This window comes from Chenopodium quinoa, unplaced genomic scaffold (genome assembly GCF_001683475.1).
Source record: "Chenopodium quinoa cultivar QQ74 unplaced genomic scaffold, ASM168347v1, whole genome shotgun sequence".
Lineage (NCBI taxonomy): Eukaryota > Viridiplantae > Streptophyta > Magnoliopsida > Caryophyllales > Amaranthaceae > Chenopodium > Chenopodium quinoa.
In genome coordinates, this window is record NW_018742204.1 from 14,066,043 (window position 1) to 14,078,830 (window position 12,788).

At 35.3% G+C, this 12,788-nt stretch overlaps 2 protein-coding genes across 3 annotated transcripts; one reads left to right on the top strand and one right to left on the bottom strand.

Annotated features, from left to right (window-relative positions):
- Positions 1-410: 410 nt before the first annotated feature.
- Positions 411-2,088, bottom strand: LOC110731077. Its single transcript, XM_021910944.1, has 6 exons — positions 1,654-2,088; positions 1,519-1,565; positions 1,352-1,356; positions 1,219-1,238; positions 959-1,173; positions 411-825 (listed from the first exon to the last, which is right to left on the bottom strand). The coding sequence occupies exons 1-6, from the start codon at positions 2,086-2,088 to the stop codon at positions 411-413; spliced, it is 1,137 nt and encodes a 378-aa protein (XP_021766636.1).
- A 2,094-nt stretch (positions 2,089-4,182) lies between these two features.
- On the top strand, positions 4,183-9,986 carry LOC110719160. 2 transcript variants are annotated; one of them, XM_021898066.1, is made up of 3 exons: positions 4,183-8,321; positions 8,393-8,443; positions 9,475-9,986. In XM_021898066.1, exon 1 carries the CDS (start codon positions 7,019-7,021, stop codon positions 8,189-8,191), a length of 1,173 nt encoding a protein of 390 aa, XP_021753758.1. In that variant the 5' UTR covers positions 4,183-7,018; the 3' UTR covers positions 8,192-8,321; positions 8,393-8,443; positions 9,475-9,986. The 2 variants fall into 2 exon arrangements, with proteins under 2 accessions (XP_021753758.1, XP_021753765.1); XM_021898073.1 differs by having other exon boundaries at positions 4,309-4,643; positions 8,223-8,443.
- Positions 9,987-12,788: the final 2,802 nt, after the last annotated feature.

Below are 12,788 nucleotides of genomic sequence, written 5' to 3' on the forward strand. Positions count from 1 at the left end.
TTCTTGGTGCTTCTGAATCTTGTGCATAGGCTGTGGCAACTGTTGTAGTTGAAGCCTGGCTCTGCTGAGTCTACTGTTGAGTCTGGTGCTCACTTTGATGCTGACTCTGCTGTTGACCACTCTGCTGCTGCTTCTTTCTATGCTCTTCCTGGGGGAACTTCTTCCTGGCTATACTATGTGGTCCAGGTGTACCACTAACAGCACTCTGAAAAAAAAAAAACTTTTAGTGCTAAAAAACTTAAAACCTACACTACAATTAGCATAAATTAACTTTAAATCACCTTTCTTGATGCCCTTTCTGCTTTCATCTTCCTTTGGTCATTCACCCACTCAGTATTCAAATGTGGTCTACCACCTTCTTTCTTAGGGGATGATACAACCACTGGTGTCACTGATGGGTTGTTGCAGGTCTAAGCATAGTGTCCAAGCTGGCCACAATTCTTACATGTTGCCCTTCTCTTGACTGGTTTCTCTTCTTGCTGGCTCTGCCCCACAATTTCTCCCTGTTCTAGCTTTCTTTTCTTACTCTTAGGCCTCCCAGGCTGTACTTTGATGGCTGGTGGTAGTGGCTCCCTTAGCTTCACCTTCTCCCAATGGTTTGGACCAGGCATAGGTGCAACCTCATACCTGTATGCTAACATGTATGTGGACACAAAGTAAGCACTGTCCACATACTCTTCAGGGTCTGCCCTTTTGTCCATGATGCATGCATATGCATGGACACAAGGGATACCAGTTAGCTCCCAATGATAGCAAGTGCAAGTACCTTTGCTTAGGTCCACTTTAACTATGTCAGAATTAAGCTCTACTTCATAAGTGTCACCTCTAGATACTTGTACAATGCAATGCCTAGCTGCTGGTTCTATCCTTTGGAATGCCTTTCTTACATATGGAACTACTTTTCCCTCCATTTTTTTCATAACTTTCCCATTTATCATTGTTTCTTTTCATCATATACCTCCTAAGCCACTCCATCTGAGTCAATATGGGCTTATCCCTAGCTTCTTTGATTACAATATTGAAAGTCTCACAAACATTGTTAAGCAACATGTTTGACTTTGGGAATGAACTAAAAGCATGTCTAGACCAATGCTCAGCTGGGATGTCAGCTAGGTATTCAAATGCATCCTCAGACAAGAACCTTATTGACTCCATTGCCACTTCAAAATCAAACTACAAAAAGGACAAGAACACATTTACAACCACACTTACACACACATCTACATAAACAGATTCAGCTAAACAAACAGCCACACACAGTCACAGAGATTCAGTCACAGTCACAAAGATTCACTCACACTCACAAGACAGTAACAGTTACTCATTCAGTCATTGACTCACACTCACAGACAGTCACTGATTCACTCACACACTCACAGTCACAGACAGTCACAGATAGCCAATTTGAGGTGAATGTATACCTGTGTTGTAGCCCTGGCTGCTGCCTAAAATAGCTCTTTGAATGTTGCTCCACTAAACTACAACTTGAAGTTGGCCCAAATGTGTCTGACACAATACCTTGTGTCTGCATTAGGGACTACCTGCAGGAAAGCTTCTAACAACCCCTGTTTTAAAATCAAAAGTAATGCATTACATAAAAAAGAATGTATGTTAGGTTGAAAAATAATATATTAGTAGTAAGTAATTCATCACCTTTTGTCTGTTTGACATAAAGGTGAACCCAAGCCCTTCATTTTCATCTTTTAAGGACTTCATTAGGCTCTCTAGGAACCACACCCATGTCTCTGTGTTCTTTATTTCACATGTAGCCCATGCAATGGGATAAATATTGTTGTTGCCATCCTTCCCTACTGCAACAAGTATCTGCCCTGGGTATGGACCCTTGAGATGACATCCATCAACCCCTATTAAGGGTCTACAACCAGACAAAAATCCCTTTGCCAAAGGAGCTAGGCAAACAAACATCCTAAGGAATAATGGGGGCTCAGGTTTCTCAATCCCATCAATAACAACATTACATTGTGTCCCAGGGTTATACTTCATGAGAGCCTTTCCATAGTCCCAAACTCTGGCATATTGTTGTGCTGCTGAACCATAGATCATTAGCTTTGCTCTTGCCCTTGACATCCAAGCTTTGCTATAAGTAATTTCTATGTAAGATCAGTTAACACCCTCCTAATGAATCCCTTTAGCTTCCACCCTGGATCACTTCTCCAATCCTCAATGTACTTCTCAGCTAGAAATTCAGCAGTAAGATTGAGATTGCTTTTTACCCTTACACACCTATGCTTAAGATTCACATTCTTAATCTGCCAAAAATCTTGGTTGACAGATCTCCTAGCAACCACCTTAAAATGGCATCTCCTCCCTCCAACACAAGTACACTTAGGCAGCCTACACTTTTTTACATTCCATTTACACTGACATCTCCTCCTGCAGTGGATGGTTAACTTGCTGCTGTCATTGTGCAAGTACCAATATTCATATCTATTCTCAACTGCATGAACCCTCAATGCTCTCCTAAGCAGTTTACTGTTGATAAACTTCTGTCCTTTCACCAAGACTATTGGTTTCTTGAAGTCTGTTGAGGCATGAAACCATGGGTACTTGTCTTCTTCATCATCAGAACACTTAGGGCTATCCAACTCCTCTGAATCAGAACTAAACTCTCTCTGCAAAAAAACTTCTTTGCTCAACAATTCACTTTCAATGATCAACTCCTTGTTCTGCAACTCATCCTCTCTCTTATCTTTCACAAACTCCAAACTTAGGTTGACCTCTTGAATTATGTTCTGAATAGTGTTGTTCACATTTTCTTCAAGTTCAGCATCCTCATCTAACCCCTTCTCTTCCCCTATATCCCAATCAAGGTTAGTGTCATAACAATCAGAGCTGGAGGAGCCAGATCCAGCTTCTGTTTCCAACTCAACCTCCCTCCCTGTCTTCTTCTTCCTCCTACCCTTGGTTGTACCCTTTCCCTTCACTGTATTTCTCCCAGAACTACCTTCCTGTTCCCCTTGCTTCTTCTTCCCTTTAACACTCTCAGAGAACAATATCTTCCTTGATGATTTCTTCCCTGTCACAGTCTCATATGGACCTATCTCTTCAGTCTGATCTACAACCTTATCTGTATTTTCCACATTCAGCTTAAACCTAGGGCTTCTCCTAAGTTCCGTGGGCTTATCAGCTTTGGTTTTTCTGTTTTGGGTGGGTTGTACAATACTGGGTACTTGGCTAGTACAATACACTACAACAAACTCATTCTTTGTCTTTGTCTCCAAAAAGCCCTTTACATCATCTTCACTCAAAATTTCTTTTTTACCATTTGATCAAGTCTTGCCCTTTCGTTTGTACCAAATATTCCATGAGTCTGGCACATGTAAGTCTAGCTTCACAAACCCCCAAATACAAGATTCCCTCAGCAAGTCCACTGACATTTCACTCAATTTACACTTATACCTCCAATATTCCCAGCCACCCTCATAGCCACAGAAAGTCTTCCCCCTTATTTTTTTGTTCACAAACACACCCCCTAACCTAACCTTAACATCAACTAATTGAACAGGACCAGCAATCTGTGCATGTAATAGCAAAATAAGGAGATTTAGGAAAAAATGAAGACTTTTTTAAACCAAACATACATACATAACAGCAATAAACATATACCCTACATCACTGTCCTACCAACATCTATACTTAAACAATTAACCAACAATTAAACAATAGTTGAAATGTATTAAATAATTCAACAAAGTACAAATTAAACCCTAATTTTCAACAAAATTGCAATTCTACCATCACCAACCAACAACTTACAAAATTAAAGACAAGGAACTAAATTGCTAACCTATGACGTCGCCATTGACAGCAAGCAATTGTCAGGTCAATGAACTCAGCACGTGGTCCCCAGCAGACGCCCAACAATGGTGACTTTCGCAAACAACCTTCAAGTTAAACCCCAATTACACAGGAGCAAATTTTTCTCTCAACTTAAACTAATTTAGGGTTTTAATCTACAATTTAGGATCTAAATTTGAAGACCGGGTCAGAATTTATGGAGTTAGGTGAATTTGCAGAGAGAATTGAATGAGAAAATTGAGAGAAGAATAGCTTACAATGTGAACTCGAAAGAAAATAAAAAAATTTAGGAGGGAAATATCGAATGTGGGCCCCACTCACCTGAAATCAAACGGAAAATTGAAAAAGGTGGTAATCTGCATAAAAAATTATTTTAGTGGGTGGTAATTTAAAATAAAATTTTAACTGGGTTGTTATTTAGAAATTGATACTATTTTTGGGTGGTAATTTGCAAATTTTCCTAATAATAAATCATATTTTGTCGCAAGTGCTGAAAAGTGAATTCATCTAACGCGGGATTAGAGCCCGGGCAAAGTAATCATCAAAATATCAAATATTTCTATCAAAAACAAAAGGCACAATTTATTAAAACCTTATTTCCTTTCTTCTTCCCCTAAACCTCACCACCCATTAATATTGTTAGTTTATTCAATAATCATCAAATTTCATTTGCTTGCTTCTAGTAATTTGCTTCAGCCAATTCTTCAAACAATTCTCAAGGGCCATCAACAGATTCTTGCTTGTAGGTGAATTGGGTTTAAGTTGATCAGTAATTAGGGTTCGTCGATTCGTCACAAAATTTCAGTTTGAAAGTCAATTAAAGGGTAAATTTTCTTAATTACTCTATCAAATTTCGACCTTAATTCCTTGCATGTGCTATATAATTTTTAATTTATTCATTTTTCTGTTTAGTTTTATTGTGTATTTTTTGGGTGTTTGTTGAGATAATCAGTTTCCCGTTAGTTTAGCCGATCATCGTTTGTCTCTGTTAAGTTCGATATGTAAATCCCACATGTCAACTCAATACAAAGTTTAATTGTTTCTTGCGTATGTATTAATTTCTTGGTTTTTAGTTTGATTGGTTTTAATTAGTTGATTCCTGTGATATTTGAAAGATTATAGTGTATTATTTAATAGGATTAGTGAAAAGATTATTGAAAAGTCAACTTTAACGTGTGATTGTGTTCATTATGGTGGCTATAAATCAAGTATACAAGGCGTCAATATCTTAGAAGTTCTCAAAAATTGTGGTTATGTGGCTTTATTATGATGAGTTTTAGTACTCTTGTTATTTCCATCTCAAACTATTAGGACTGTTGCTGTGAGGTTATTTTTTTGCTAGCATATGAGCAATGTCCATAGCAGGCTATGTGACTTGGCTCATCTAATGTCATTGGATAATTATTGATTTATGAAATCTAACTTTCACTTAAAAAAACACTTTGAGCAACACATAATTTTAGGATAAGTTAATTGAATTTAATAGAAAAAGATGTAAGTGGAGTAGTCGAAATAATAGAAAATTAAAGGAAAAGATAGTACGAGTTAAATTTTATTAAAACGTAAGGGATATGAGAGAAGAAACAAATAATAAAATAAGTAGTATTGATTTTGAGTGAGGACTAGAAAGGAATAACACTTCAATAACAGCTAAATGCTATTATACTCTTAATATTTATCTAGACAATCTATCTTATTCTACTATCCTTTTTACTTTTCCTTTTTTTTCATTTTAAACACTTGATTAAAGTAGTGGCACGTTTGTATTCCTTTTAATTTTTTTTCCTTTTCATGCATCATTATTTAAATCTTGTATATATGTACTAAGGTAATGTTGTCACATGACTAGTATTGATAGAATTCTTGTGTTGAATTTGCACATTTTATATAGCTAATTTATTCCCTTAATTTTAATAACTTGGTAAATATGACTCCTGATAAAGATTGGATGTCCATTGAAGATTATGTTAATGACCCTTCATATGAAGAAGGAGTAAATAGTTTTTTAGATTATGCTTTTGAAAAGTTAAAAACTGAGACAATTCGATGTCCTTGTTCAAAATGTGTTAATGGAGAATCTGGTGATCAGGAAAAAATTAAACAACATTTATTAGTCTTTGGAATTGTTAAGAGGTATACCTTTTGGTATCATCACGGGGAAGGGTTAAATGAGCCTACTTAATCTGACGGGGATGATGATGTTGAAGAAAATGAAAACGATAATGAGGTGTTCGATATCTTGAGGGATTTATATCCTAATAATCTTGATGATATCGATGGTAGTTCCTCCTCCATTTTTAATGATGTTGAGGAGCCAAATATGGCTACCAAAAAATTTTATAACTTGATGAAGGACTCACAAGACCCTGTCTATGAAGGTTGTAAGAGTTCTAAGATGTCTGCACTATTAAAACTTCTTCATATCAAGACTCTTGGCCGTTGGAGTAATGAGTCATTTACCATGCTTTTGGATTTCTTGAAGAAGGAACTTTTACCGAAAGAATCAAATTTACCAGATTCTTATTATGAGGCAAAGAAGACCATAAAAGATCTCGGGCTTTCTTATGAGAAAATTGATGCATGTGTAAATGATTGCATGTTATATTGGAAGGAGAATGAAAGCTTGGACTCATGCAATATATGTGGTGCATCAAGATGGAAAAGTAACAAAATAATGGGGAAGACAAGTGTAAGAAAAATGGTAAAAAGATACCCCATAAGACACTACGTTACTTCCCACTAAAACCAAGGCTCCAACGATTGTTCATGTGCTCAAAGACTGCATCTTTGATGACATGGCATCATGGTAAAAAGAAGAAAGATGGTACAATGAGACACCCAGTTGATGGATTAGCCTGGGAATCCTTTGACAAAGAGTTTCCGAATTTTGCTTCCGATCCTCGAAATGTTAGATTAGGCCTTGCTAGTGATGGTTTTCAGCCTTTTGCAAATTCAAAGACACCATATAGTATTTGGCCAGTGGTACTTATTCCATATAATTTACCACCTGAACTATGTATGAAACAGTCTTATTTGATATTATCAATGCTCATTCCTGTATTCCTGGTCCTAAAGGACCTGATGATGCATTGACATATATCTGCAACCTCTAATTGAGGAATTGAGGGACCTATGGGACAATGGTGTTGAGACCTTTGATGCATCAGCTCAAAATCATTTTAACCTACGTGCATCATTAATGTGGACTATAAATGATTTTCCAGCATATGCCATGTTATCAGGGTGGAGTACAAAGGGATATTTAGCATGCCCTTGTTGTCAGAAGGATACACGTTCAGAGTGGCTATCTCATGGAGGCAAAGAATGTTATATGGGTCATCGATGCTATTTGCCAATGAATCATAGGTGGAGAAAGGACAAGGATTCATTTGATGGGAAAGTCGAGCGTAGTCTACCTCCAAAACCCTGCTCTATAGATGAAATTCTTCATCAACTTGAGGATCTCGAAAACATTGTATTGTCTAATGATCCACAAGTGAAGAAAAAAATAAAGCACGATCTTAGAGGTGATAATTGGAATAAGAAACGCATTTTCTTTAAGCTTCCTTACTGGAAGGCACAACTATTGCGACACAATTTAGACGTGATGCATATTGAGAAAAATATATGTGATAGCATTCTTGGGACAATTATGAACATTAATGGGAAGACCAAAGACACTTTAAAATCACGTCTTGACTTGAAAGCCATGGGGGTAAGGTCCACACTGCACCCTATAGAAGATGGGGACAAAATTAAACTACCTCCTGCTCCATTTACATTTTCTGTCTCCGAGAAGAAAACTTTCTGCAACTTTTTAAAAGAATTAAAAGTTCCTGATGGTTTTTCATCAAATATATCTTATTGTGTCAACTTAAAGGATTCTAAAATTTCGGGTTTAAAGAGCCATGATTGTCATGTAATACTTGAACATCTTCAACCTTTGGCAATACGTGGTCTACTCACTCCACTTGTACGTGAAGCACTTACTGAGTTGTCGATGTATTTTACTTTTTTATGTGCTAAAGTATTAAATGTGGAGGAGTTGAAGCGATTAGAGTCCCAAATCCCTATTACCCTTTGTAAATTAGAGAAGGTTTTCCCTCCTTCCTTCTTTGATGTGATGATGCATTTACCTATTCATTTAGCTAATGAAGCTAGAATTGGAGGTCCGGTTCAGTTTAGATGGATGTATCATATTGAGCAATATATGTATAAGCTTAAATCTTTTGTAAGAAATAGGGCTCGTCTAGAAGCTTCAATTGCAGAGGGTTATCTTGCAGAAGAGTGCATGACTCTTTGCTTTAGGTATATGGACAGTGTGGAAACAAGATTTAATCGTCTTGAACGAAATTATGAAAATGCAAATTAATGACAAAATAATGATTTTCTTTCTTATAAAGGGGGAAAATAAGGGAAATGAGCCAACTTTAGTTGATGCGTTCTATTCGACCTGAAAGAAAGGCACCGAACTTCCAAATGTCGAGACCACACAAAAACTGGTATGTCCATTAATTGCTTAATGTTATTACCCTGTGTAAACAAGTAACAATTTTTTAATGTTGTGTTTTAGAATGAAATTCGAGAAACAATGGAAAAAGATCCATCTCTTTCCCACGCTGAGGTAACTTTGCTTGTACTATTTTTTTTTATCATTGTGTTATAATTTTCAATTTCAATTAATGCCGTAATTTATTTTTTTTGCTAGAGACTTCTTTTTATATAAATAACTGAAATTGCATGAATGATATAAACCTTTTTTTTTCCTTCAACACATCAAAGTAGTTTATTGTTATTGGAAACTTTAAACAATGCAATCCCAAACTAGTTTATTGTTGCTGGAAACTATATATAGGATAGATAATAAAGAACAAAAATGTAGAGAGTTAAGACAATATTTATCTTAAACCTTGTCTCTTCTAATGTACTAGCTAGCGTATTACCCCTTAATTACCATGTTTTTGTAATGTTTGGATTAGAAACTTGCTTCTTTGTTTCTTTTTAATCTGGATTATCCTAGTTTGTTTTATAGTACTTTTTTACCATACTTCGGGTTCGATATAACTATACCGTGTTTGGACCGAGTTTGCATGGGGGGGTTAAAGGAGGTGGTCTTGTAGGTGTACTAGGAGGGATGCATCTCTGAGGTGGAGGTGCGTATGCAGATTGTGTATGTGAGGAGCGAGGGATGCCTCTCTGAGGTGGAGCTGCGTGGTCTGGCAGGCTGCCTGCGGTGTGCAGATGTGTGCCGCGGCCTGCCTGCGGTGTAGGCTGTCTTGCACGATTAATGGCTAAAAAATGATTAAAAATGGGGGATGGGTCATTGACGCTAAGAAAATAATAATCGGTGGCACGTAATTGACTAATATTTCGATACGGAAGAGTGTTTTCATCGAATGTGACATGTCTAGAGATGATGATTTTATTAGTGGTAATATCTAAACAACGATAACCCCTATGAATCAGGATGTAACTCATAAAACTCAAGATGGAAATCTATGTATATTAATAGGAATATATTTTTTGATGTAAGTCATAACTAATTGTGTAACATACAATATTAAGCACATAAATTTTTGTTCTCTTAACATATATTTTCATATTAATGTATATTTTAAGCTTTTAATGATTATAAAATCTATATCACATGTGCAGGTAGCACAAAAGGTATTTAAATCCAAGTCTCGAGATCGAGTAATAGGCTATGGAGGAGGAATAAAGCTGAAAGATATTCAAGGACCACAACCTAGCAGAGAAGAACTTCAAGTTGAATTGAATGCCTCTAAAAAACAAAACCAAGTTCTTATAAACCGCGTTGAACAAGTACAAGAGGAAAACAATGAATTAAAAGGTTGCATTGGATCAGTTGAGTCTAGAATGAAATTATTTCAGGAAATGTTAGTGACACAGCTTAATGTCACTATACCTTCACAGGATGGATCAGCTTAATCTGGCACATGATGAGTAGCTGCAATATATCATTGAAGATCTAGGATCTCTAATAAATTTTTTATTTTTATTTTTATTTTTGTTTAAAGTTTAAGATATCAGAATTCTTTTTAGATATTCCTTTAAAACATACTATTTTGTCTTGTTATATTGGATGGTACTTGGTTTAAAATACATTAAATCTAATTTAATATTAAGTTATGAATCTTTTGGTTTTCTGTTTTGTACATTTATGTTTATTGTGTTTTTTCCTTATTACCATAATAAGTATCTAGCAGATGAGAACGGGTGGGATAAAGCAAAATAGTTTATTAATTTTGTACGATTTATTTTAACGACGAAATATTTTGTTGTTGTAAGATATCAATTCAAAATTTAGTTACCGTTAGAAAAAATTTTAACTATAAAATTGTTAATCGTAAGTTGGTAATAGTTCGACGCTATTAAATCTACAAATAACGACAAAAAGTCAAATTGTCGTAATTAAGTAACGACGAACTACTATTTCGTCGAATAAATTTAACGACAAACGTAGTCGTTAAAACCAATAACGTCGGAACCTATTACGACAAAAGCACGACGAAATAAGTATTGTAGTGAAAGGTTTTAACGACGACTATTGAGCCTTATTACGACAAATATTTTCGTCGTAAAAACCCCTTTTCCTAGTAGTGTAAATAGCAAACGGAGTGATAAAAATTGCATGAAATTTTAAATTACTCCAAAACCTAAATGGTTCATCTTATGATAAATGGTTTTTTCCAAATGTTGTAAGAGTACCACTATTTATAAAACATCTATAGAAATCACACCCATATCTAATATGCTTGATTTCTTTCATGCAATTGTGAATGTTGTCGTTCACTTACTGCATAGGTTTAATTATAAATACTTTGCTAATCTTAGCATCTTCATTGATGATCACTTTCATAATAAGATGATAAAATTTGAGAGTGTCATGGATTATATGTGATTTAGGATTTATTGTCCAAGTGATGGCTCCCGATCATTTTCATGATTGAGACCTTCAACTTGACAACCTACAATCATTAACGTTCAGCAACGAACTTTCTTGTAAACATCTTCTTTATTATCGCTATTAAGGCAACAATATTCTCAACATATATTTTAGTAGACTTCCTGATGATGCTTTGCTTAGGTTTCACTCCAAACGGCTCACAACGATTTGGGATACCCTAATCACTTGTGATCATGGAAATTTACTTTAAATACCCACACATTACACATGGATCCATATCCATGTTACAATTCTCAAGCCACGACTCATTGCTAGCTCGTGCTTATAAACAACTTCCTTATTAAGGATCTAATCCTTGTTAAGGTTTGTGCTTGCAACATCAATTCTCAAATTGTATTTGTTTCCACAAGTCAAGAACTCATCCTGTTACTTATCCAAGTACTTTGGATGTTCTTGGCCACAATCTAACGATAAATTACATAGATTCAGGTTGATTGGTACTACATACATACTTCACATGATCTAAGCAAGTAAGTTGTGCGACGATTCCATATCACAGCATACATGATGGATTAAATTGCAGAGTAATTCTCAATCTTATTCCATCCATGTGACATTTTAGCTCATTCAGTTTAACTGAGTCTTGCTAAACTGTTTGTTGTGTGATATGGTTGAAAGTCTCTATTAGAGTCTTTCATGTTTGACTTAGTATTTATCCTAGCTTATACTTAGTTCAAACATTTACTTAGTTTTATACATACGGGTCGAAAGTCTTTCAAATTCCTTCAATTCATGTGTTAACACGATAAAATCCTTTACACGTTCAAACAATTTATTAAGTCTATACAATAGTTCTTAATACCAATATGTACCAAGTATCGTCTTTTTCTTGGTCCAAGGTCGAAAATACTTTCAAATCTAACCATTTAGCATTTGATAGTTGTTTCACAATAGAGTTCGTAAACTTCTCGTTGGATCTTTATATAATTTACTTTTTCTCCCACTAAACTTCTTATTCATAAGAATTTCTATGTTTCTCCATAAGTCAATCCTCTTATTAACTTCATGAGAAAAAATATTCCATTTTCTATATGCAATGCTTCCTTAAATCCCATAACGGATTCCTTGAGCTTGCTTTCAAATCTAACATTATTTATATTTTCAAAACCCTTAGGCTATTTTCATAGTCATTTCCAAAATCCTTTTTTAGGAAGGCAATTTTGGTAACTATTTTGCCATATTTCATATGTGCAACTTTGCTAGAACAATCATGAAAAGACTTGAGCATTTCGATTGGTGAGTAGGTTTATATTAAAATCAACTCCGTGAATTTAATTGTATCCTTTTCATCCAATCTAGCTATGTATGCATATACATTTCCACATTTGTTAGTTTTCTCCTTGAAAACTTATTTGCAATCGATGAGTCTTTCACCCTTCATGCAAATTAATCAAGTTTCAAACATGATTTTCAAACATGGGGTCTGTTTCAGATTTTCATGGTCTTACCATTATTCGGAATTTGGATTTGTCGTAGCTATGTTACAAGACATTATTCCTTTACTATCTATTAGTAAATAGTATGCTTGTAAGTCTTAGGTTTATTTCTAATTTAATAGAAATTTATAGGATTCAATCCAAGCCTTTGGTGAATTCTATACCTATACGGGGCAATTGCATCAACCACTGATTTTCAAGGCGCTCCAAAGTCCTTTTATTATGTTGATCTTACTCCAACAATTCTGATGTTTTGTGAGTAATAAGTTCTCCTTTAAGGCACTTGTAAAGTCATTTTGAGTATTCTGATGAAGCATTCTCACGAAGTCCTTTTAAGGTCTTCTAAGATTCTCAGTTCTAGTTTGTTGCTAAGCTTGATGATCATCGAGTTAATTTTCCTCCTACTTGTCATTTTGGAAACGTGTTACTTTCCAAAAAGACACCACTTAGAGCAACAAACACTATGTTCTCAATTAGGTTGTGTAGGTAATGCTCGTGGTCTCACTTGAATGCTTACAAAGAGACATGTATATTGTCTTTGGGTA